Source organism: Buceros rhinoceros, unplaced genomic scaffold, assembly GCF_000710305.1.
Source record: "Buceros rhinoceros silvestris isolate BGI_N320 unplaced genomic scaffold, ASM71030v1 scaffold9669, whole genome shotgun sequence".
NCBI lineage: Eukaryota > Metazoa > Chordata > Aves > Bucerotiformes > Bucerotidae > Buceros > Buceros rhinoceros.
In genome coordinates this window covers 106,672-130,574 of record NW_010429912.1, presented here as the reverse complement: position 1 = coordinate 130,574, position 23,903 = coordinate 106,672, and the positions used below count along the sequence as shown (strand labels likewise).

The 23,903-nt window shown below is 42.2% G+C and overlaps 1 protein-coding gene across 1 annotated transcript in view; it reads right to left on the bottom strand.

Moving 5' to 3' along the window:
- Positions 1-23,903, bottom strand: part of LOC104499353 (sodium channel protein type 5 subunit alpha-like) — a gene marked incomplete at its 3' end in the record, with an annotated part of 107,083 nt that overhangs the window by 16,849 nt on the left and 66,331 nt on the right. The window contains exons 12-15 of the mRNA XM_010142846.1: positions 18,214-18,346; positions 14,629-14,867; positions 8,300-8,473; positions 6,513-6,869 (exon numbers count right to left, since the gene is read on the bottom strand). Of these exons, the coding sequence (XP_010141148.1) occupies positions 6,513-6,869; positions 8,300-8,473; positions 14,629-14,867; positions 18,214-18,346 (903 nt within the window). The remainder of the gene's footprint in view (positions 1-6,512; positions 6,870-8,299; positions 8,474-14,628; positions 14,868-18,213; positions 18,347-23,903) is intronic.

Sequence of the window (23,903 nt, the reverse complement as noted above, 5' to 3'; positions counted from 1 at the left end):
CCATGGAAATGGGGCTTCAGTTGTTCTGGATTTGCACATAATTTGAAAAGGAAGCTGGAAAAGTGTTATCATATGTTATCAGCGTTCCATTTTCATTCATTTATTGGCACAATCTCAGCAAATGAGGCCTCATTCCTTGGAGGTAAAGCAACTCCTAACCACCCCGTAAAAAGTTTCACGGTTTTGAAACCCCCTGGTGTAATGCTCCAAGTCTTTTAAAAGCATCAGAGTCTTGATGTAGCTTCCCTCAGTGACAGTCCTATCATGTCAGGCAGAAATACACATCTCATCTGCAGACCTTCTTTGACCATCATAATAAGCTTTGGCTGTCTGAGCTCTTGAAATGTGAAGCTGTAATCCCCTTTTACCTGTTAGATGCCTAGCTATTTTCCTATTACTTGTGATTTTACCACAAGGGACAGTGATAGTTCTCTATATCCATTTCATTTAAACAAAGAGAAAATCTGACACATTACCATAAACCTCTTTCAAGCCTAGTTGTGATCTGCTGAGAAATTCACAGAGATGGAGAAGTATCAGTATTGGGTGAGACAGGCCTTTATGGCTACTTCTACACTGACAAATTAAACGTGCCCAGGAACGTTTGCTGTCACAGAGAACAAATGCAAAAGATCATCTTGCTCCACATTATTAAACTTCTTCACACCCTGTGCTGACCACAAAGTTCCAGCTGGGATGGTCCCTTGCCTCTGAAACTCCCATGCAACCAGCCGGCTGATGGCAGGGTGGGCTACCAGTTCTCCAACACAAGAGGCCAGATACACTCTGTCCAATGTTCCTCGATTAGAGATCATGGTGCTCGTGTAGTAGCTCTCAGTAATTAACTCTGGGAAATGGTTTTGTGTAGAAACAAAGCCGCCATGCTGAAGACCATACAACCCAAGAGGCATCCCCATCTCACATTGTACATCACAGCCACCTCTTCTGTGAGTTTTTTGTTCTGCTTTCTCGACTGCAAACACCAAACAAAGCCAATCAGAATTAAACTTCTATCACATTCCTTTACTTTGTTAAAAAAAAACCAGGTGTTGATCTGGATAGACACAAATTCGCAGACATGCTTAGGAAGTGATTTTGCCCAACCGTGGGATTACAGCCATAGCTAGCAAGGATTAGGTAACCGCATGGGACCCAATGTCTCCTTATGTCACTTAGGGTCTGTCACTTAGGAATGTGATTCAGGACAGGAAATTGCTGAGAATTTCTTCTCATAGGCTAAGCTTCATGTATACCTGTAGTCACTTCTCTTCCTCACCCAAACACTCCTACCCATCCCAAACCTCTCTTTTGCTCATTTGTCAGGCCAGGATCCATGCTAAGTAGCCCTCAATTCCTTCCACCCTTCTCCTCCTTCTAGGACATTTATTCCTCTCCAGGTTGCATTGGTGGTGCTCAGGACAATTTTGGGTGGTAGGGAGGGAGACTCCTGTGGAAGAATACGACGAAGCTGAAATACTAAGAAGTTATGCATTGATCACATTCCCTATAACCTGATTTACTTCTTTCTTGCCCTGCTGCAGATCTCTGGTAATTTGCCATGACTTTGGCTGTTAAAGGTTAAAAAGGTGGAGAATGACACCTAGTGAGGTTTTTTTAGCATCTGACCAGCTTGGGAATGCACAGATTTTAACCTGGTGGAGTTTAGTAGGACTTTCCCAGAACATCTCTTCAAGGAACTGCTCTGCATGGACTTGTAGGAAAGACATGTATGGAGGGATAAACCTCTTTTTTTTCCAAGAAAGTGACATTTCCAGATTTCTGAGTGTCAAAGTCACAGGCCATGTTAAAACAGAAAAAAAAAAAAATATATCCATCAAGGCTTCCTGAGATGTGAAAGTAGAATAAAAGGAAAGGTTCCAGGTGTATCTGACTTTTTCAAAGAAAATTTTCCAATGAATTTAACCAAACTCCAATGTCATCCAAACCACGCTGAGCAGCTCTGCTGCCAGGCACTCAAGTTACCATAGGAAGACAGGACTGGAAGATCCTCTTGGGTGTCCAATTCAAGCCCCCTGCTAAAACAGGTTGTTTCCCTCACAAACTAATCAAGTTCCATCTCACACGCTGCTGGTTTAGGGCTAGTCAGTCTTGCTGGATCACCCTCCTGAACACCCTCATTGTCACTGATAGTCAGAAGTCTCTTTTCCAATCCCAGCCTAAAGGTGGTTTATACTCCTTTACTCTGGGATGAGCAGTATCCCGACACTTAAAGTGTTCTCCTTCCATGCCTAGCTCTGCATTCCCCTCATTAACTTCACATTCCCACAACTGCTTTTCCCAGTAGTACTTAATCTTTCTTGAGCATCAGTTGTTAAAGGGGTGTTTTGCATATCCACTATTGCAGATCAGTGTGCAACATTCATGCTCTCCTTTCTCCTCTGTAATTACCTTTCCTGATATGTCTCAGAATCTCATTTACTTTTTTAATGAGTGCCATGTATTGGTATATTGGTGCATCATACCGGCTCGGTCAGACAGTGATATGTGTATGGGGGTATCTACAGCTGAGTTTGCATCCCAACACTTCAGGGACAGAAACAGGTATTTTTAGGGTCTATTTAGTGCGATGTATTTTAGACATCATTTTGGGAAGGTATTCTATGAATTCATGGATTCCATTAACCAGATTCGACTAGACGTCCATGAATACTTTTATTATCCTCTCAAACATTTGTTGTCAGTAAGCTGCTTGGTCATAACATAAATAAATAGACCTTAAACTTTGTATTTCATAATTCCATGCATCACTCATTAATTCAATGATAATGGTTATGCAATTCTTCCTGCGGGATAGCCTGATACGCTATAAACTGGTGGTGCTTTCTGCCTTTGTGTTCTCAGAAAATGTCATTAATATTTTACTGAGTGAAGACCATTTCCATTGACAGTTGATTAAAAAAAAAAAAAAAAAAAGCTTAGGATTGATCCTAAAAGAGCAATTCCAGCCTTATATATCACCTTTCAGGAAAATTCTGAAGATGACACTTCCCCGGTTTTTACAGTTGATTTAAAAAAAAAAAAAAAAAAGCTTAGGATTGATCCTAAAAGAGCAATTCCAGCCTTATATATCACCTTTCAGGAAAATTCTGAAGATGACACTTCCCCGGTTACAGACTTGGCAGAAAGACAAAATCCACCACGGAAATGCAGCAGTGCATCAGTAGCCTGTGGTGGATGGGGGAATGGTGGCGGGTTTGCTGTGGCAGTACGAGGGGAGGTATGTAAATCAGGCAGAGGTGAGACAACAACAGCCCGGAAACTCAGCCCTGAGGGTGAGTCAATGCACAGCAGCTGTTAGCTTGGGTTAACAGTGACTGATGCTTTTTGGGTGCTGCCTGTGTCACACAGCCAAATCGAGCATGAGCATCGACAGTGAGAACATTCCTGCCCTGTGTCGAGTTGCCCTTCACTTGGTGGCATTTCAGGAGAAGCTGGTAGAAAACAGGCTTCACCCAGGTGGCCAGCAGAAGACTAACAGGGTGGCCGGGCCAGCATACGTCATGCACACACACTGAGGCTGGAAGGTTGTTCTGTCCGTGATTGAAGTGTCAGTTTTATTCATGCACATTGTTAGCACCCATGACACGCAATTGCCTCCTGAGAAAAAGAAGTGGTTGGTGTTACGCTTGACTCTCACGTTAGCTGACCTGCCAGAGTAGGGGGCACCAGGGACTGCCTCGCTACTTAAATCTCCCTACAACTTCTTAATAATTCCTGTCTCCGTGATTTTCCTTATTAACCTCAGTAACGCAAACATACGTAGGAAATATGTTAAGCCCTTTGTAAAAGTTAACCCTAAGCATACTTCCTCAGTTAGCAATTTTACAAGCTCTTCCTTACAAATGAGAAACCATTTTATTATCTGTCTGTTTTGGCTTTACCTCCAAAGCATCTTCAGTGACTCTAAAAATGTCATCTGACAACAGCAGCACACCCTCATTGTGCAAAAGGCAGTTAGACAGCACATGGTTTTCCAACTATGTTGTAAAGTTTAGTGCTTTGAAGGTGACTCAAACATCAGCTGACCAGCAGTAAACAGAGTTTTCCGTGGCACTGCACTGGCCCAAGGTATTTTCAGGATGTATGAACACAAACCAAAGATTTAAGACTTACTAAAATGCCTTTCAACATCTGGACTGCTCTCTAACATGAAGTTGGCAAGGGCACTTACTAATTTTCCTGGATTTTCTTCCACCATTCCTTTGAATTGGTGTTAGTGAGGCTCAGCAGGACCTGCAAACTGCATCCCTGAACATACCACAGAACCACAGGGGCTGTAACTGTTCCAACACCAGCCTTTAATTTAAAGTAGTTGAAGAGCAGGTCTGCTCTGTAACACTTAGCCTTGCATTTGGGTAAGTGACCGCAGACACTACCATCCGTACTGGCAGATATGACAGATGAAAGTATTTAATCTAGATGAGTATGCAGACCTGCTACACTGGGAAAAACACTGTAGGATTTCCCTCATGCCTTCATGGACGTGATACTGTGCAAGCTGCTCCGGGTGAACCTGCTCTACCAGGGGGGTTGGACTAGATGATCCCCAGAGGTCCCTTCTAACCCCCACCATTCTGTGATTCTGTGATTTGGAGACTATTAAAGCATTCAGAGTCCAAAAGAGAGATAACCTCAGGGTAACATTTTTTCTTATCTGAACCGATTCTGGAAACTCAGAAGAGGAACAAGGATCTCAGCAGGTTAAAAGGGAAACTTTGCTGGCTCAGATTGCAATGGAGTTAAAGGCAAAAGATTTAGCGCTCAAGACTGCTTTTAAAGGGCTCATGGTGCTTTTTGGCTACCAGACATTTTGGGTCTGATGATGTTCAGCAAGTGAGTTCTCTCTACCTGCTAATCCCCATCATGAAATTTCTGTGTTACACGGTCAACACTGGATGAGACTCTTGATTCAGAACCTGTTGTTCTTGATACACCTATCAATATCTTTTCTTTCAGAGTTATCTTCAGACAATAATCATCTCTATATACCAGTCGTTGCCAGCTGCTTACTGACCTGTTGACTGAAAAGGATGAAGCCAGCATTTTTGCTTTCAGCTGACCAGTAACTTCAGCTTATCCATGCTGGCAGAGTTTTTCAATATCTGTTTGTTTTTACATCTGGGACAGTACTTTTGAGCATAGACGGTTAACTATGTGTAGACAACGTTAGTGTAATCTCTGAGGAATCAGATTTTATATTAAACAGAACTTACGCACACTGATGAGTGTTAATGTGTAAGGGTATCAGGTATTGAAAATTCACATCTTTCAATAACCCATGAACACTTTAAATGTCAAGATTTTCCCCAGAATTTACCAGATATTATTTTCAGATTTGATTATCACACACATCTTATTAATCCATTGCTTAATGGCAGGGGAGATTAACTTTCTGGATCTTAGGCTAAACTCCCCCTGAAGATATGCAGAAAGTAGCAATTTGCCCCAACTCCTTTAACTACATGTAGTTCCAATAAAAATCTACAGAATCAGGAAGTTAGGAAAAAACCCATAAGTAATCTGCCACTTTCTGAGTAATCATAGTTTAATATTTTGACTTTCATAAAAAAACTCTATAAAATGTAACCTGCTCTTGCAATCAACATTTTCAGCACAAAACCATTAAAATACAAATTAATGTAAACAAAACAATGTGCTCTTTCAAAAACTTTTCTACTCCACCAGCTGAAAACCAAAACACTGGGAACTTAATATCAAAACAACCACTAAAAGCAATCGGTAGTAAACCCCAGCATTTTTAGAGCCACATCCACTATTAAACAACTCTCTGTATAAACAGTGAGCCCATTAGAGCCACAATGTCAAAGACGCTCTGTAAGCTGAACAGGCAAAACATTTCCACAATGACTGCAAGCCAGCAAAGTGCTCCGTAAGATGTCAACAGGGAAATACAATTCAGTCCTAATAGGTTCAGAGCTTATGTAAGCCATGCTTATGGGATAGTCTATTAAAAAAGCAAGTGAGCAAGTGACATTACTGTAAACACAACCTACAGCTTCCTAGAACATGCAGGCTAAAGACATTCAAAACTCCAGTCAAAGACATGGTGCTAGCTGAAAGGACCAAAAAGTTCCGTTCTGGATCAAAAGTGAAGGAAAATTAAAAAAATCTCCTGGTACAGTGACAGTTCACAGGCTATTCACTCCTGTATAGAAAAGAGATCTGGAATCCCTTCAACCCCATGAATGACTTCAAAAAATAAAATCGTTATAACCAGCCCATGTCCTTCTAGTAAAACATTATCAGGTCTTCTGCAAAAACCAGGAAGGCTTCATTCCTAACTAACAACCAGCGATTTTGTGTTTGGGACATGAACAAGTTTCTCTGGGTGACAACTTGGTTCACATATTAAAGCCATGGAGCAACATGAGATTTGCCATTTCTAGGTTACAGAAAAAGAAAAAAGAAAAAAAGGGTAAATTTGCACACACCCACCAGGACAGTGAGAAAAAAACATCTTGAGAACTCACCACCAGGTTTCCTATCACCATGACCAACAAGAAGACGAGAAGGCACAGCGGCTGCCCAGCTACTTCCATGCAGTCCCACATGGTCTCGATCCACTCCCCACACAAGATTCTGAAGATGATGAGAAACGAGTGGAAGAAATCGTTCATGTGCCACCGTGGCAAATTGCCAGTCGTGCTTATCTTCTTCACATTGTCCAAGTAGCTTTTCCCAAAAAGCTGCATTCCCACCACGGCAAAAATAAAGACAATGATTGCCAGCACGAGAGTGAGGTTACCGAGGGCACCCACTGAATTACCGATGATTTTAATGAGCGTATTTAAGGTCGGCCAGGACTTTGCCAATTTGAAGACTCGCAGCTGTGAACAAAACACAGACAACAGTGTCAGTTCGCGGAAGCAACAGACATTTCAGCCAATGAATTATTGAAGTGGGTGAAACGTGAAAGACGCTAAATGCCACAGAGTGTGTGGTAGAAGGTGATTTCAGCTATACTTCCTGCTAAGTTCACTACATCTATTAATAAAATATCAGTTGGACTTCTTGGATGAGAATTAGGTTTTCTAGAACCATGCTCTGCCTCATTAGATAGACATGCTTTCAGAGGCTCATTTGCCCAATACCATGGTGGGGAGAGTATGGAAGGAGGAAATCTCAGGTCTTAATATTTTCTTTTCATTGCTTTTCCTCCACTTAAACAGCCCGGCAGGCATCTTGGGGTAGAGGGGCTTAGGGTTGAATCCCACAAAGAGAGAACCAAGTCCTCTGTGTTTCAGAGCAAGCCTCAGCCAGAGGCTATTAGCTGTTAGCTCCCAGAGTGAAAATCACCTCTTTGCCAAGGATCATGCAGCCTATGCACAACCCACATCCCACTTAAGACCTATTTTAAGGATGTGAATGATACCTTGCCCTTGTGCTGTGTTTTCAACACAAGTTTAATTTCAGCCCTATTGAAGAGGGATCGCTCGAAACCTGACAGGAAACTCCCAGGACCAAACACCAGCAATGAAAAATTTGCATTTTTTGAGCAGTGTGGAGAATTTTGGAAAAAAAAAAAAGTCTTCCGCTAAATGTAACCATAAGGGCTTAATTTCTTGGTCTTTCTGATTTGTGAAGTCATATCATGGCCAGAATGATTAGCATGGACATTCTGGTACATGAAGTGCAACACAAATGTCGAGCTGGCAAGGAAACTACTTTTCTGTTCCAATATGTCGACAGTCTCTCATTAATAGAATATCACTATCCCATGCATAACAAAGGAGCTGACAGCTAAGGAGTGCCCGTGAAAGACAGATGCTATGTTATGCTGATCAGATTTAGCAAAAAAAACCCCAACACTCCGTGAATAATTCAAAGATATTTTCTTTCGACAACATTTAAAAGCACAGTGGCATGTTTATAACATAATTTAGGAATAACAACTCCTAAAACAAGAGATTATTGGCTGGTGCGTTTCTCGGGCGATCAATTATCTGCTGACTATGCTAACAGGTGCGCAGGTATAAAATGGCAGATTTTCATTTCCAAGTAGAACTCAAACATTTTAAGTGTGCTACAAGTACCTGGCACAGCTAGAAGGAATCAAATTATGTTTTCATTTATCCCGATGTATATCTGGAACAATTCCATTTATCCTGCAGCCTATAATTAGTGTCACGTACTGATCACCAGTTTGCAACAATTAAAGCCTTTATCGGTAGATGCGTTTTTAAGAAAATATGTAGCATTCATGTCAGAGGTTATATGTAAAAAAAGAAGAGTGGTAAGAACAGGATAAGACCATTACCAGTCGAAAGGAGCGTAACACAGACAGGTTTCCCATGCTGGACAAACCCAGTTCCATCAGACTTAGAATAACAATTATGCTGTCAAAAATATTCCAGCCCTGCTGGAAATAGTAGTAGGGGTCAAGGGCAATTACTTTGAAGATCATTTCTGCTGTAAAAATCCCAGTGAAGACCTGCAGAAATAAAATATGAAGTCAAAGTAACCTTTTAAGTACATCTTTCAAGCTTGCAGACTTTCCACTGATACCGGTGAACTCAACAGAGATCCAAAAACATTTTACAAGCAAATACTTCACTTCTCATGGCCAATTCTTTATCGCTATTTCAACTTTGTCTTTTCACAGTAATATCTGACACTACTGCAAACTTACAATGACATCTGAGATCAAGCTCTGGATTGCAACACGCATTTCCATCTCCTTCGGCCATCTGAATAACCCCCGTTATATATTACAGTATATAAACTATATATACTATAACGTATATAATATGTTATATTACAACATAATACAATAACCCCCGTTATTCAGATAACGGGGGGTTATAACGGCAAAGAAGAAAGTGTAAAGATGCCTTTTTCAGAGGTGAAATCTAATCGTTTCGGTGGAGAAACCCGAATAAATGGAGTGTGAGTGCTCAGGGGTATTTGGGTTGCAGTTATTTTGTTGTTATTATCAATACCAGGGCGAAGCAAGCCTCCCGATGTTCTGAGGTTATTGCTGGCAGCGAAGGCAATTAGAAACTCTAATTTGAGGCCCAGCCTCTTTTTTTTTACAAATAGTCACGGCAATATTCTTTTCACAACATCTTGGGAACACGTTGCTTATTTAGAACTCAGTTCAAATGTCATATGGTGGAACTTCTAATTGGAACATTTTTCTTTAAAACAGCGTATAAATATTACCTATGAGGCAGAGGGAGAGGGGAAGGGAAGGCTGCTGAGAGCAAATTAAGTTTGAAGACATTCTGGCAAAGCATCTTGGAGATTCAGATCTTGTCCTTTCCCATGCCCTCCTTAAGTAACGGTTTAAATGCACAATGCAAGGCCACAGTCAACTTAAAATGACAAAATGCGGGCACCGTGTTCTTCATATACTGCTTTATTTTTGTTCCAACTCCCTGTGCAAGCTGCACAGAGCTTTATGTTTCTGAAGAACTGTCTGTTGTACAATATATATTAAAGCAGATGGATTTCTCTGAAACAATCTACATTAGTGCTTTGTGTTGGTCAAAACAGAGAGGGGAAGCCAGAGCTCACATATTGGTAGGTAAAACATACTCAAGGAGAAATATTTTCCTTCCAGTCACCTGAATATTCACAGCATTATCCAAGCAAAACTGACCAACTGTGAGCAACAGAGATGAGGAACCGATCAAGAAGGAGAAGAGAAAAGTTAGAATTATTTAATTACGATATTAAAGGATAAAAAATAAATGACAACAGCCTGCATTTGAAGAATGCTTGGCTTTATTCTGTGATGCTTCAGGAATCAGTTCTTCCAAGCAGCCATTTTACCCAATTTTTTATATGAAATATCTTCTTTCTCATCAATAAAGGAATACTTTGGACTGCAACAATACCTTGGCATTGTTTACGAACCACAGAAGAAAATCCAAAGTTGGATCAGAAACACCTAAAAAGCTACAATCAAAAAAAAAAAAAAAATCCCCCAAGCTCCAGCACATTCCATAGTCCCGGTGGTGGTGGAAGCAGGTTGATGGTGGCCGGGGCAATGGACTGACTGCTCTGCTGGGACCTCTGCAGCAGTGCTGCTCCTCCCAGCAGTGAGGAGGGAAGGGTCAGCTCTGCCAAGGGGAGCTCTTTGAGGAGAAAGCACAAGGGATAAGCCGGTTTATCCAAACACAAGCATATATCTGGTCTAGTGAAAGGTGTCCCTGCCCATGGCAGGGGGGTTGGAACTAGATGATCTTTAAGGTCTCTTCTGACCCAAACCAGTTTATGATCCCATCACCATCTCATGCCAAGAACACAACACGATGACCTGTCTCATATTTCTAACCAGCCAGCAATTTCTGAGTCACAGTGGTCAGGGATACCAAAGATTCCCACCAGAATGCTCCAATTTCCATCAGGACAGAGAACAAGACAAAATTGGATGTGAAATTGTATCCAAGGGACTACCTTAAAAGCCACAATACCATGCTGTGTACATTATGCAACCATCTTGCTGAGAAATGACTCAGGAGGATCACTTTCTTTGCCTGAATCATTTTAATCAATAGCCTTCTGAGAAGGAAATGTCACAGTAAGACAGCAAAATGTCTGAGCCTTCCTAAAGGCATCAGGAATCGTGTACGTGTACCAGCTATGAATTTCAAATGGCAGTTGTCAAGTTGCCAGCACCTGGTACATGGCAACTGCGCTTGTACGGGAGACTGGATACTTAATATGACAAAAGCTGGGAAAAAACCCAAGTAACTTAACATCTCGCTGCTGTTAAACGTGACACTGCTGATCTGGAGGACTTTGTCTCGAAAAAAAAGGGATTCTTTTATCTATCATTTCAGCCATTTAGGCTTTAGTATTGCATAACGGTATCTCACTTTGTAAAGGAAAACAAAAATTGGGGGAATCTTACTCTAGCTACTGTGTTTTTAAGTGGTGGCACTGCATAGGCAGATGAGCCATTGAAAGTTCTACATGTGCTTGACTGGCCTTCAGATCACGGTCGAAAATGTCGCTTGCTGTAACTATTGAATTAAAGGAGGCTGAAGGTAGCAGATGTTGCATGAAGTAGATGGACAATTGGAGCGGGGGATCTCCAATGATTGGCAACAAAGAATTGCTCTCAGAGAAAGCGAATCCATATTCCATTTCATTCTTTCATTTCTCTCAGAAATACTTGTTTTAGGGAAAAAAATGCAAAAGATTTGCCCTTTTAAATATTTCCCCCCTATTTAATGCTAGTATAATCACTCAAAGAGGGTTAGATGCAATGAGAAGATGACAGCCAGCACGCGTGGGGGCAGAGGAGGGGTCTGGCAGTCTGCGGATCAGGGGATGCAGTCACCTGTCAGCCTGCCCTGGAGCTGGAACTCCCTTCCCTTTCAAAGAGAATTGCAGAAAATGTCAATTTGCATTACAAATGACTTTGCAAAATCCTCCACAAAATGGAGTTACCCTCCTCTGACCTGCTCTACTCACAATCAATCCGGTTATGCAGGGGTTTAGTAAAGCTGGCAAGGAGGAGCGGAGACTGTCTGGCCTCTCACAAACCCATGCTGTGAGAACACCTGCAGTGCTGTGTCCAGCTCTGGGCCCTCAACATAAGAACGACATGGACCTGCTCAAGCAAGTCCAGAGGAATTGCAGAAAATGTCAATTTGCATTACAAATGACTTTGCAAAATCCTCCACAAAATGGAGTTACCCTCCTCTGACCTGCTCTACTCACAATCAATCCGGTTATGCAGGGGTTTAGTAAAGCTGGCAAGGAGGAGCGGAGACTGTCTGGCCTCTCACAAACCCATGCTGTGAGAACACCTGCAGTGCTGTGTCCAGCTCTGGGCCCTCAACATAAGAACGACATGGACCTGCTCAAGCAAGTCCAGAGAAAGCCGCAAAGGTGACCAGGGGTCTGGAGCACCTCCCCTGTGAGGACAGGCTGAGAGAGGTGGGGTTGTTCAACCTGGAGAACAGAAGGCTCCAGGGAAACCTCATAGCAAGCAGCCTTGCAGTGCTTGGAGGGGGCCTACAGGAGAGCTGGGGAGGGACTCTTTGTCAGGGAGTGTAGTGATAGGACAAGGCATAACGGTTTCAAACTGAAAGAGGGTGGATTTAGATTAGATACTGGGAAGAAATTCTCTACTGTGAGGGTGGTGAGACACTGGAACAGGTTGTCCAGAGAGGTTGTGGATGCCCCATCCCTGAAAGTGTTCAAGGCCAGGTTGGACGGTGCTTTGAGCAACCTGGTCTAGTGAAGGGTCTCCCTGCTCATGGCACGTAAGTTGGAATGATCTTTAAGGTCCCTTCCAAGCCAAACTGTACTATGATTCTATGATCCTGGAAACTCGGGAGAAGGAGACCCTCATGCCACCACCCTGCTACAAAAAATATTAGCATGCTCTTCCGCTTATTTTACACTTTAAAGCAAAGAGTAGAAACAGCTCCAGTCAGTGCTGAGAAACTCACAGTGAGATATTTTTTTGTTTGTTTGTTTGGGGGTTATTGCACAATTTTGCAGAATTTGCTTTGCAGTTCTTCCCTCTCTTCATTGTCTCTATTTTCTTGTGGTTGCCCGTTGAACCCCTACTCATCCCTGGCAGGTCTATAGGAGCCGTCTTGGCAGGGATGGATGGGAGGGATGCCAGGGACTGAAGTTTCACTGCCTGTGGTCCACAAAGGGAGAAGGTGATCTGCCAAAAGCAAAGTTCAGAGCAGACACACTTACTATCCCAGAGGGGGAAATGGCAGCATTACCACCTGCTCTGGGGGATACTGGGTCTGAAAGAGGTTTGTAAGGTCATCTTAGAAGGGCACAAGTTGTTGAGTAACAAGGAAGGCTGGCTGCAAAGTGGAGCTGGATGCAGTCCTGCGAGATGACTTTCCAAGGTACCCTCACCTACTGCTTTCTGCAGAAGGCGAGAGCGTGGGTTTGAAGCAAGAGAGACCCAAACAGCTTTTTTCATAGCACAACTAAGAGAGAGATTTGCCAAGCTGAAAAACTTAAGACTGGTCCCAAAGCCAAGGAGAAGATCCTCAATGTGCCCATGGAGGCCCAGAGCTAAGAATAACAAGACCCAGGGTGAAGAAAATAACTAATACGTGATGTGCCACCTATACTAGGACTGATAGAAAATGTCTGATTATTGCTGCTACCCACCTACACCTGCCAGCATATGATGCTTCTCACTGAAGGCAGACATCACATCTGCAGCGTCTCTGCTTACTCCCACTACAGTCGATGGTCACTACAGTCACTGGCCTCCAGGACATAGTTCACCTTATCCGAAAATAACATCTTTAAAACATCACATTCATTGAGCCTTACTCAAGGACTTAAAAGGGAGACAAAGACAACTAGCTCTGACAGAGACTCCTGCGCTGTAAATACCTAAAGTTAGGGAAGGTGAATTCCACTTTGAGATACTGCAGCCTTTGCTTTTGTAGAAATAAAGGGCTTGCTTTCATTTCTGCTCTGAGCTTCTCAAACGCCAGCTTAGCAACATCCACATTCCAGGGTTCTCCAAACTTACTCATGGTATTCTACCATAAGATTTTAGGAGCAATTCCATCACACCATAGCTGGACAGCCTGCGCCTTTTCCAATAAAAATGAAAAAGATTTTAAACACTAAGTTGCAAAGCAGTAAAACATGGTAACTTTTAAACATAAACTCAGAGAAAGATTATTAAAGAAAAAGCTTCTATTTTGTAGTAACTGCAGAATTTTAGTGGCCCCCTGGGTTAACAAATTGTACCACGTCGCCGCTGGAAAGGCTTTTCTGCTGTTCCTGCAGCCTGGTTGTAGATCTGTCACTCTGTTTTTCCTCGGAGAAATGTGGTCTCTGCTTACTTGGCATCTCTCTCCCTGCCTGCTCCAGCTTGCATTTTAAGAGTTTCCCCTCGAAGCATCAGCCACGCTTTGCTCCATGGCCCCTCTGCCCCGGGGTTTGCATGTGACCCAGCACATGCTGCTGGACGAGGCAGGGGGGCACAGTAGGACATACAGGGACATACACAAGATGTACCACGGGCACCTTCCTGCATACATATCCACCTACGATCAAACACCGCTTTATTTCACTCTAAGATCTTGCCTTGGTTGCTTTTTCTTTTCAACTTAAAAGTCAGTGTTAGACACCAAGAACTGCTTCCTTATCCCCCAGAAATCCCAAATAAACTGAATTAACCTTTCTCTTATCTAATTTTCTTAAGCAGATGCAAACTGGATGCCTATCAGGAACAGCCCAGAAGCATGGCTTTAATGGTTACTAATAACTTCACTTACCAAATTGCCTATGTAAAGCATGTGGTCAAACTCCTTCGTCATCTTATAATGCTCCAAAGCCATGAAGAGCGTGTTCAGCACAATGCAGAGGGTGATGGTGAGGTCAGTAAATGGGTCCATTACCACGAACTTGACAAAAGCATGGCTTTAATGGTTACTAATAACTTCAGAAAAATGTTAGTTTAATAAAAATAGACACTTGTCCTTCAACCATTTCTTTTCACCTGCAGAAAGAGGTGACTGTATGGACTTTCTTGTCATGTCATAGGCAAAGCAAAGCTGACACCTTATGAAAATGGAGTCTTCCCAAGCCGGGAAAAATTTGAGAAAGCAGCACGTCAAGTCGGGGTTCACTTACCAAATTGCCTATGTAAAGCATGTGGTCAAACTCCTTCGTCATCTTATAATGCTCCAAAGCCATGAAGAGCGTGTTCAGCACAATGCAGAGGGTGATGGTGAGGTCAGTAAATGGGTCCATTACCACGAACTTGACAAATTTCTTGATTAAAAGCCAAAGCGGGCAGCAATCCCAAATGAGAAATTTAACAGCAAAGTGGTTCCAGCAGGGAGGACATTTCTGGTGTGATTCCTCAAGCTCTAAGTCACAAGCAGTAAAGTAACAGTCAATTCACACTGAGTTATACGACAAGAGAACACTTGAAATGACTCATAACATAGAGGAAGACCCCTGAATTACCCCGAACATTTTTTTTTTTATTAAAAATATTTCTGTCCTAACAGGCTGGCAAATTACGCACTTTGGGGTTTTTGCCAGTTGACCTGCACTTTGCAGACAGTGACCTATTCTGAAAGTAATAATCTTCTAAAAGTGTCACAAGCAAAAAGGGAGAATCACACTAAATATGCAAAGTCCGGTATTATATATAGGCTCGAATTTTTCTCTGTTTTCCATTTTGGCAAGTTCAAATGGCTAAGAACCACTACCTTCATTCAACTTAGATTGGAATATAATTTTTTCATTCCCAGGTCACATTTTAGAATTATCTTAAGTAGTAACTTTTAAAGAAGTTACGAGATGAAACAGCTTAAATCCAATATTTAAAGCTGATTCAAGCACTTGAGAGCCAGAGTATCACTGGTTATCAGTAGGGTTTCTGCTCTTGATGTGTAACCCAAAAGGGCGTTAAGCACCAGATTTCTTCAGAAAGGCCCACATAGAAAATCAGGGCAGTGCAGAAGTAATTTTGAAAATGCTACTAAAGCTTTGGTGTGCTTTTTAAAAGGCGTTTTTAAAATATTACCTGAAGTACAACTTTTATATGTTCATTTTACTTGATCACAAAAGAATTGAAATAGCTTCGTAAGTACAATTTGCGTTAAACGGAGAAAAAGAAAGGCAAAAAAAGACAGTTAATGGTTGGATGATAATGATTAGTGGAATTGCTTAATGCTTTCCTTTTCTGATCCTTTATGGGCATGGAATGCTGCATAGCGTTTTAGTCTATATAATTAGAACCTGCACTGATAACAGGAAAACTTCAGCCAAGGCTGTTATTTCAATCAGTTTATAAACAGCCTCCTCTCTCAAAACAAATTGCTCCCGAGAAATAACTGTGTCTTTCCAGCCTCCAAATAGAGGGTTTACAGGTAAGCGCCTAAAATGACAGGAGAACCATCCATACCCCAAACAATTTCAATGCAAAATCCTAATTTTTCTTTTTTTCTTTTTATTTTTTTTTCCTGAAACCCACCACTGCAAGTAACGGAGAGTTTAGGTCAGTCACTTCCTGGAGGATCTAATTTTCCAGGTGAATCCAGAACTCATCCACCTATATCCATATTCCTCATAATCGCTACTAACCAACCTTGCTTATTCCACTGTTATTAATTTGGGGACCTTCCTGATGGACACACATGAGATGAGTCATTCTTTCCCCTGAGACTTCACACTCAACACAAGCCCCTTTAAGTCCAGGGTGCTGCTAAAAGGAGTACTCTCATCCTCAGCCACATGCTATTTCTCTGGAATTTTGTGCTTCTGGACCTTCTGGGTGAGCTGGTTCTGCTTGTTGATCCAGCTGAAAACCAATTGTTTGTACTGCAGGACACAGCCAGGGAAGAAGGAAGGTGTGACTGTCCTCTTTTGGCAGTCATGTGGCATTAAAACAATTTAAACCAGTTAAGAAACCGCATCCTTTCCCATCACAGGTGATTTTTGGAAATCACAACAGATTTAATAAGCTTTTGAAAAACATCTGCAGAAAGTAAAAGTAAAATCAGACTCAACTGCTTTTTTTCTGCTACTTTATATTGGTTTTTCAAAAAATGGTTAGAAAAACACATTCAAAGTTTGAGTTGGAGATATTTTTCCTCTTATTTTTGAATGAAAAATCTCTAGGTCCTTCCTTGTCTGCAAGGCTTTGCCATGTCTCGGAAAAAAATGTAGATGATGACGACCCGAGAGCCAAGAGCAGAAACCAGGTAATTAAAGAGGAAAGGATTTCTGATCTAGATGTTTCACACGGTTTGGCACAAATCATGCAGCTATTATTATAGTTAAAGCCTGTGATACATTTTATTCTGATTTGATATTCCTCTTGTTGTTTAACAAGTGTTCAATTTCAAAGACTAATCAACATCTGGGAGTTAGGAAACCTTTGGTGAGGACAGAAGCAGTTTTCTTGTACATGAAGCTAAAAATATACATCCTCTGAGTTACCCTAGGCTTGATGGTCTCTATTTCTCTGGTCAAAAGTAATAGAAAGTACCGTTAAAAAATAGGACAAAGTCCAACTCAGGCCATTTAGGCATTCCTAACACAATTCAAAGAAGCACATAGCTAATTGCTAAAAACCTCACAGAAAACAAATAAAACCTTTGCAGACTACACCAAACATTGGAATACACTGACGTGATTATTTATTAAGAATACAACTCTTTATTTATTTAAACACATATATATCTGTTCTGGCCACAATACTGCTGAATATAACCACAGGGGATAGTAAAAAGCTGGGGAAGAAGAAGGGCTTTGTGGTTCCAAGCTGGGCTGTGTCCAAAGAGGCAGGTAAAGTCCCTTTCTGCAAGGCTTCTCCCAGATAAGAACCTCTGTCTTGCCTTGCCTTCCTACTCATCAGTCACACGGAGAATAAGGATGCAGGAGAATCCAAAATACCCCTCGCTCCACACCATGTTCTTGACAGACATTTTTCTATACTCCTAGTTGCTACTTTCTGTTTTGTCTCTATTTACAACGTAGGAGACGTGAAGAAATGCAAGAGGCCCTTTCATGCTGCATGTAAAGAGTCCAGAGATGTGATGTCTTGCTAGGAGTTGTTGTCTTGCTATCACTGAATTTGTGAAAGGGAAATGTAAAGTTCCTGGGTATGGGAAGACAGGGAAGGGAAATCATCCTGCATGTAATGAGAAGCCTAATGAGCAATGCAGATACTTGTTGAGAAATATTTGCAAGGAAAAATGGGTCCTTTGAGCATCCTTAAATTTCACAGTGGGACTCAAACATCCGCCAAACTGTTGTGTCCCACTACCTGCTCTACAAGGCTGAGACTTTCCTCCCCCACAACTTTGGAGTTCTGATGCAGCTGGTGACTGCACATGCCAGGCTTTGCATCAGGCTCCAGAGAGACGAGATATAAGGTAGGTACAGTCACCCAGACGGTCTGGTGCTCTGCTACCCTGCATCTTGGTTAGCCCCCCAAATGCCATTGGGGGCACAAAGTCACACCAGATCCAATTTTTATCATACGACTGGCATTTTGTCAGGATTTTTACAAGTCCATGGGCAAGGTAGTGATTATATTGCCATCTGTTACAGCACTGCTTCTATTATACGGGTTGCAATAATGATCTATAATGCCTTGCTGCAAAGCGAGAGTTTAATATCAGGGTCTTTTGTGTTACTTTTTTCCTGCCGATCTACATACACGTGGTTGTGAGTCAGGGAACCAAAGACATATCTTACCTTCTAGCGCACTGGTGATGATGCTGACAGCGCTCACTGCCCTCTGCCTCTGAAAAGGTTCATCTGAGTGGTCCACCGATGGGCGGTGGGGCATTAAAAGCTGCTTCTTGCTTGCCTCATCCGAGGGAGAGGTCTGTTTAAATGAACACAGTGGATCAGCAGAATGAAAACAAGGTAGACATGGGGTAGCATTTTCAAACTTGCCTAAGCACTGTTTTTCCTATCTGAGAAGTCCAGAGCTCACTGATTTCCCAATCAGACGCATGCTGATGGGTACTGCTTTTGAAAACGGCTCTTAGAGCAATTTTGGAAACTTTACCTTGCCCTTTACCTTTACGTAAAAAAGGTGGAAGATGCAGGTGAAAATAAAGGAACGCTGCTGACACTGGAGAAACAGCAGTGCTGCTTTACCATGCTCTCTGCTTGTGAAAGAAGCTCTGCTTAATTACATTAATTATTCCATTATTTCTGAAATGTGTTAACTGTTTAATTATACTGTGAGAAGATGAAAAGGGGCGTGGGTAGCAGCTCCATTACAGGCCTCTGATATCATACCAAGCAAACCGACTCCTCAACACATGTTTTTTCTTGTTCTGAAACACTGCCAAATCTCAGGAACATATTATCATTCTGGTGATCTTTGGTGTCACAGATTCTGAAGCTCTGTAATTAGGGGAGAATCTCAGCTTCTTTTTTCTCAGAAAAAATAAAAAATAACCCAAACTCTCTCATTCTCATGTTTCTCAAGGAAAAGCTTTAAAAAACCCCAAAGAAATCAAAAACCAGAAAAGCAGAACTCCCAAACTGTCTTTATCTCATGTTTCATTTTGGATTAGTTTTGTGCCTTTTGAAGGCCTGGGTTTCTGAAGTCAGCAAGAAACATAGTGCAGCTGCAGACACACAGTGTATTAAATGTATTAAATACTTTATATTGTCAGCTCACAGGAGCAAGATGTTTAGACTTTCACTATTATGAGCTCCTACTTCATACAGAGACAAATCCCGCTTGCTTTACTCCTCCAGCTCTCCCACAGGTAGAAGGAAAGGAGGTGGTTGAGGTGGAAGGATCTGGGAAAGCCAGGTTTAACATCATTCTCTGTCGCAGACCTCCTGGTCAAGACGCTCAGTCTTCCAAAATAAATGTTTTAATAGCCTCTGTCCTGCTCCTCCAGGCACACAGGCTGTGAGGTCTGAAACTCTACGCAAGCAAGAGAGATGCACCGTAGAGAGATGGGTCCTGATGGCTCTTGTAATACAGCTCAAGGAAATGTGAAAGAAGAAATCCCTATGAAGATGATAACCTCTGGTTTATACAGATGTCAGAGTAGCTGCTTTTGTTTATCCGTAGTCAAATGAGCTACAAGAATCAGATACAGTCTTCCGGATCTTCTCATCACTTGGGTCTGAAATGGTCCTAACCACCCCAAGCAGTGCCCAGAACACCAACCAAGAGATGCCGTGGGCAGCAGCTCCACAGCTCTGCCTTCTGTGCCTATGACATGAACCCAGAGGATCCCTCCTCTTTACCATTCCTCTACGAAAACTGCTCTTTAAGAAAGGCAATTCTGGGATAACGGCGGGAAAAAAGCACTGAAGCTCTACATGCTGCCTTTCTGGAGTGTGACCTCTTCGGGGCAGGGGATGTCCCCTTGTCAGATGGTCACAAAGGACGAAGTTGCTTGGCCAGTGGTAGACACTGAAATTAATAGCCAGGATACTGGTCCCAGGTCACTCCAAAGTAGTTTTAACTGCTGTTAAAAATACTAATCATTGCAAGACCAGAGAAAAGTAAGGACTTATAAAGCAAGCACTTAAATCATTAGCTAAACCAGGAAAGCTGTAATGCTTCAAAATGGCTTTTTTTTCCCCCTAAGATGTTCTCTTTTGTAAAAATGATTGTCTCATTGTCCATTGAGTTACTGACTCAGTCACCTCAGAAGGAGAGGTGTAATCAGAACCTATTCAAAGCGACTCCTGCTTGTGCACATCATAACAAGAAAACACTCTATTCTTGGCTTGGGAGCCGGGGAAACCAGGAATGGTATTTCAGATGCATTAGTTTGCTTGATTCCCTTCACCTCAAAAACATCCAATAAAAACGGAAGAAAGAACAAATGTTTTATTAATGAAGAAAGCATCTACAAATTGCATGATCATTTGCACCAGTTTGGAGTACGTAACAAATACATGGAAGAACTGAAAATAAGTAGCTAGACAAGGAGGTAAAAAACATGAGGGAGGCAAATTTCTTAGTACCAACTAAAAAAGTGAAAGTACAAAAAAGCAAAAAAAAAGCCAAATAAACCCCAACTTTTCTAGATCCCTCTCTCTCTAGAAGGTACCATAAGAAAACCTCAAATTTCAAATTCCTCCGGATCATCTAACACTTTTTACCCTGTACCATCTTCCCATCGCATCTGACCCAAAGCTTAGGATGTAGCAGTTACATGAACTCGTCGTCAGAAGTACCAGCCTCCCGACTGTCTAGAAAGATACTATATTCTTACTCATGCACGTGGAAGTGCTTTTGCAGAAGTTACGGGTTGGTAACCTTTATCTGAAAGCCAGCTTTTACTCACAGTGCAAAGAGAATTCACTGCAGGGGTGAAAAGTCAAAGGAAAACACTCAGAGATTCCTATTTTTTGATTCAGCTAAACCAGGGGAAATGAAAAGTGCAAGTTAAACAGGTTTGGCAGTCTTCATAAAACAAAATCAAAAAGAAAAAAAAACAGGGAACTGACTTTTTCCCTAGGTTTGATGCACTATTCCCAATGCAACAGGTTTTTTAAGTCACTCCATTTTTTTTTTCCAGTCCAGCATCCTCAATCCTGCCATCTGTGTCATGGGCATCAGTCCACAGGATATCAGGAGTCCTGATGGAGGCAAGGGGACTGTTTGCAGTGTGCCGTCCTCTGCATGCAGAGGGGTATTTCTGAAGGAGACGTGCATGGCTCCTTCCTTCCATTATCTCTGGAGAGGCAAAGTGGAGCTGTTCGCTGCTGGCCAGTGTTCAGACCAAAAGCTACCATGTCTGACAGGACTAGCAAAGGGATTGTTCCTCTCTACTCTGCACTGGTGAGGCCACACCTTGAGCACTGTGTCCAGTTCCGAGCCCCTCACTTCAAGAAGGACGTTGAGGTGCTGGAGCAAGTTCATAGAAGGGCAACAAAGCTGGTGAAGGGTCTGGAGAGCAAGTCTGATGAGGAGCGGCTGAGGGACCTGGGGCTGTTTAGCCTGGAGCAAAGGAGGCTGAGCAGAGACCTTATTGTTCTCTACAACTACCTGACAGGAGGTTGAAGGGAGGTGGGGGTTGGTCTCTTCTCCCATATGACAAGTGACAGGACAAGAGCAAATGGGCTCAAGTTGCACCAGGGGAGGTTTAGGTTGAATATCAGGAAAAACTTCTTTACAGAGAGGGTTGTGCAGCCCTGGAACAGGCTGCCCAGGGAGGTGGTGGAGTCCCCATCCCTGGCAGTGTTTCACAGCCGTGTGGGTGCAGTGCTGAGGGACATGGTTTAGGGACCCTGGCAGCGCAGGGTGAAGGGTTGAACTCAATGATCTTAAAGGTCTCTTCCAACCAGATGATTCTGTGACTCTGTGATTCTACAATTCTTTAATTCTATGATAGCCGCCCACTTGCCCAGCCGTATGCACCCCTGCCGGAGGGCAGAGCCCAAAGCCCGCTGCTTGGCAATGGGCACACAGCAGAGGTTTGTCCCCAGAGCCAGGACACAGTGTTGAGCAGCCAGTGCCAAGGGGTGAGGAATATCCCTGTGCTCTTGCAGGAGTCCCTTTCCTGATAGAGCAGTGACTCGTATCACATAATCAGCTTGCAATTTACTATCAAGTATTTTTCAGGGAAAGAAAATTCCTACCCAGGTGAACTGCTTAAAATTATTGAAGTCAATTAGGGAAGTTTATGAGCTTTTGTTCTTTGTAAATAATAGATATGTGAGAAGGTTTGGGTTTTTTATTATTAATTTAAGGCTAGACATAGATAAATAGTCACGCAAGGAACTGGCAGTTTTTGCACTCTGAGAACAGTTCCAGGAACTGGACAAACAAGGCAGCAGAAAGGCTATTATCACTGCAGAGAGAATATACAGAGGAACAGTTGGTCATTGTACTTATATTTCTATAGAAATTAAGCAAAAAACAACAGTCCCTACAGTTATGCAAGGCGCCTCCTCAGGATCCAGATGAGAAATCACAATGGAGTTAAACACACGCACCATCAGCAGGATGAGCTTATTTGTGCTGCTCCCTGATTGACTGAAAATGTTTCTCCTTTGGATTAGCTAAACTCTATAGGGACAAATACACTATTCAGTAATTTACATGTAAATGAGGATGCATAACACTGCAGACTTATTTTCTTCTGAGTGCCTACAGTTCTGAGCTCTGTCAAAACTGTTATGTGAAGATGGCCTTATACATGGCAGCATTTTAGAGACCACATCTGGGATCTGGGACAGGTTCAATTATCCTTGTACAGTAAAAATCTTTTCAAGCATAAAAAGAGGTGGACAGGCCACACCATGAATAATGGACCCATAAGAGACTAGCACAAATATTTAGCAAGATTGAAGGTGATCATAATAGCACACAGCACTAAAAAGAATTTCAATTTTGAGGACGCTTTATTATCTAAAGAGATGCACTCTAAACTGGAGCAGTCTGCAATGTTTGTGTCAAATCTGAATGATTTACGCACAGGATGTGTTAAAGGCAAGTTTGAAATGAGCAGAAACTAGAACTGCAGAGACAATGCTCTATCCAACAGCGGGTAAACTATCTTCTGTCCTACAACTTATTGTAGGACAAATCAAAAAATTTGGATTACTTAATTTGTTGACCTTTTTTCTGAACACGGAAACTGCTAACACTTTTCCTTTTCACCAGCCCTGTGGCAGAGCAAGAAGGGAAAAAAAGAAATTTTACCTCTGGGCAACTTTAGGGTCAACAAGAAAACCTCAAACTAATGTGGTCAGCGAAAGAATTTTATGCTCAAAGGCAACAAAAGTCAAGGTCTTTTTTTTTTTTTTAATAAAAAAGACACCAAAAGTTTATGTAAAGATAAGCTTCTAAATCCTTAGTTTGGCACCTTGATAAGTGACCCGGTCTTAAGGGCTCGCTCTCCACTAGTTTTCACACCTGTCAAGCTAGTAATACTTGACATTTCTAACTTCCTAAAAGAAAAAAACATATGTCTGCCCAAGAGGAAATTAAGGAAAGGTTGTATACGCAGGAGGGAGACCTTGGGTAGCTCCAGCCTTGGCCACATTGCCCATCCCAAAGCCATGTCATGGGTGCCCTCTCTGCTCCCGGGCTGATGGGAAGCTCTGGTGAGCAGGTACCCCAGGGAGAGCAAAGCAGTGGGGGCCACCAGCTAACAGCCAGCTGCCTGCTTGTGACCAACCGCCTCCTCAGTCCTGTGTCCATTTCTCTGCCACTTCTAATCTCCAAAATAATTGGAAAGTCAGGTTAAACTAAAAATCTTCCCGCAGTTATGGAAAGGGCTCCAGATGGCTTTAGAAGGTAAGGGGGGATGCTGTCATGTGTATTTCTTAATCCTCAAGAAGTTCTTGACAATCACAGATGACATCTTACTCATCCGCATCAGATCCCACGGATAAATTGAGCTGAGACAATAGCTCATTAACTTAACCCAATTCCGTTCAAACAGATC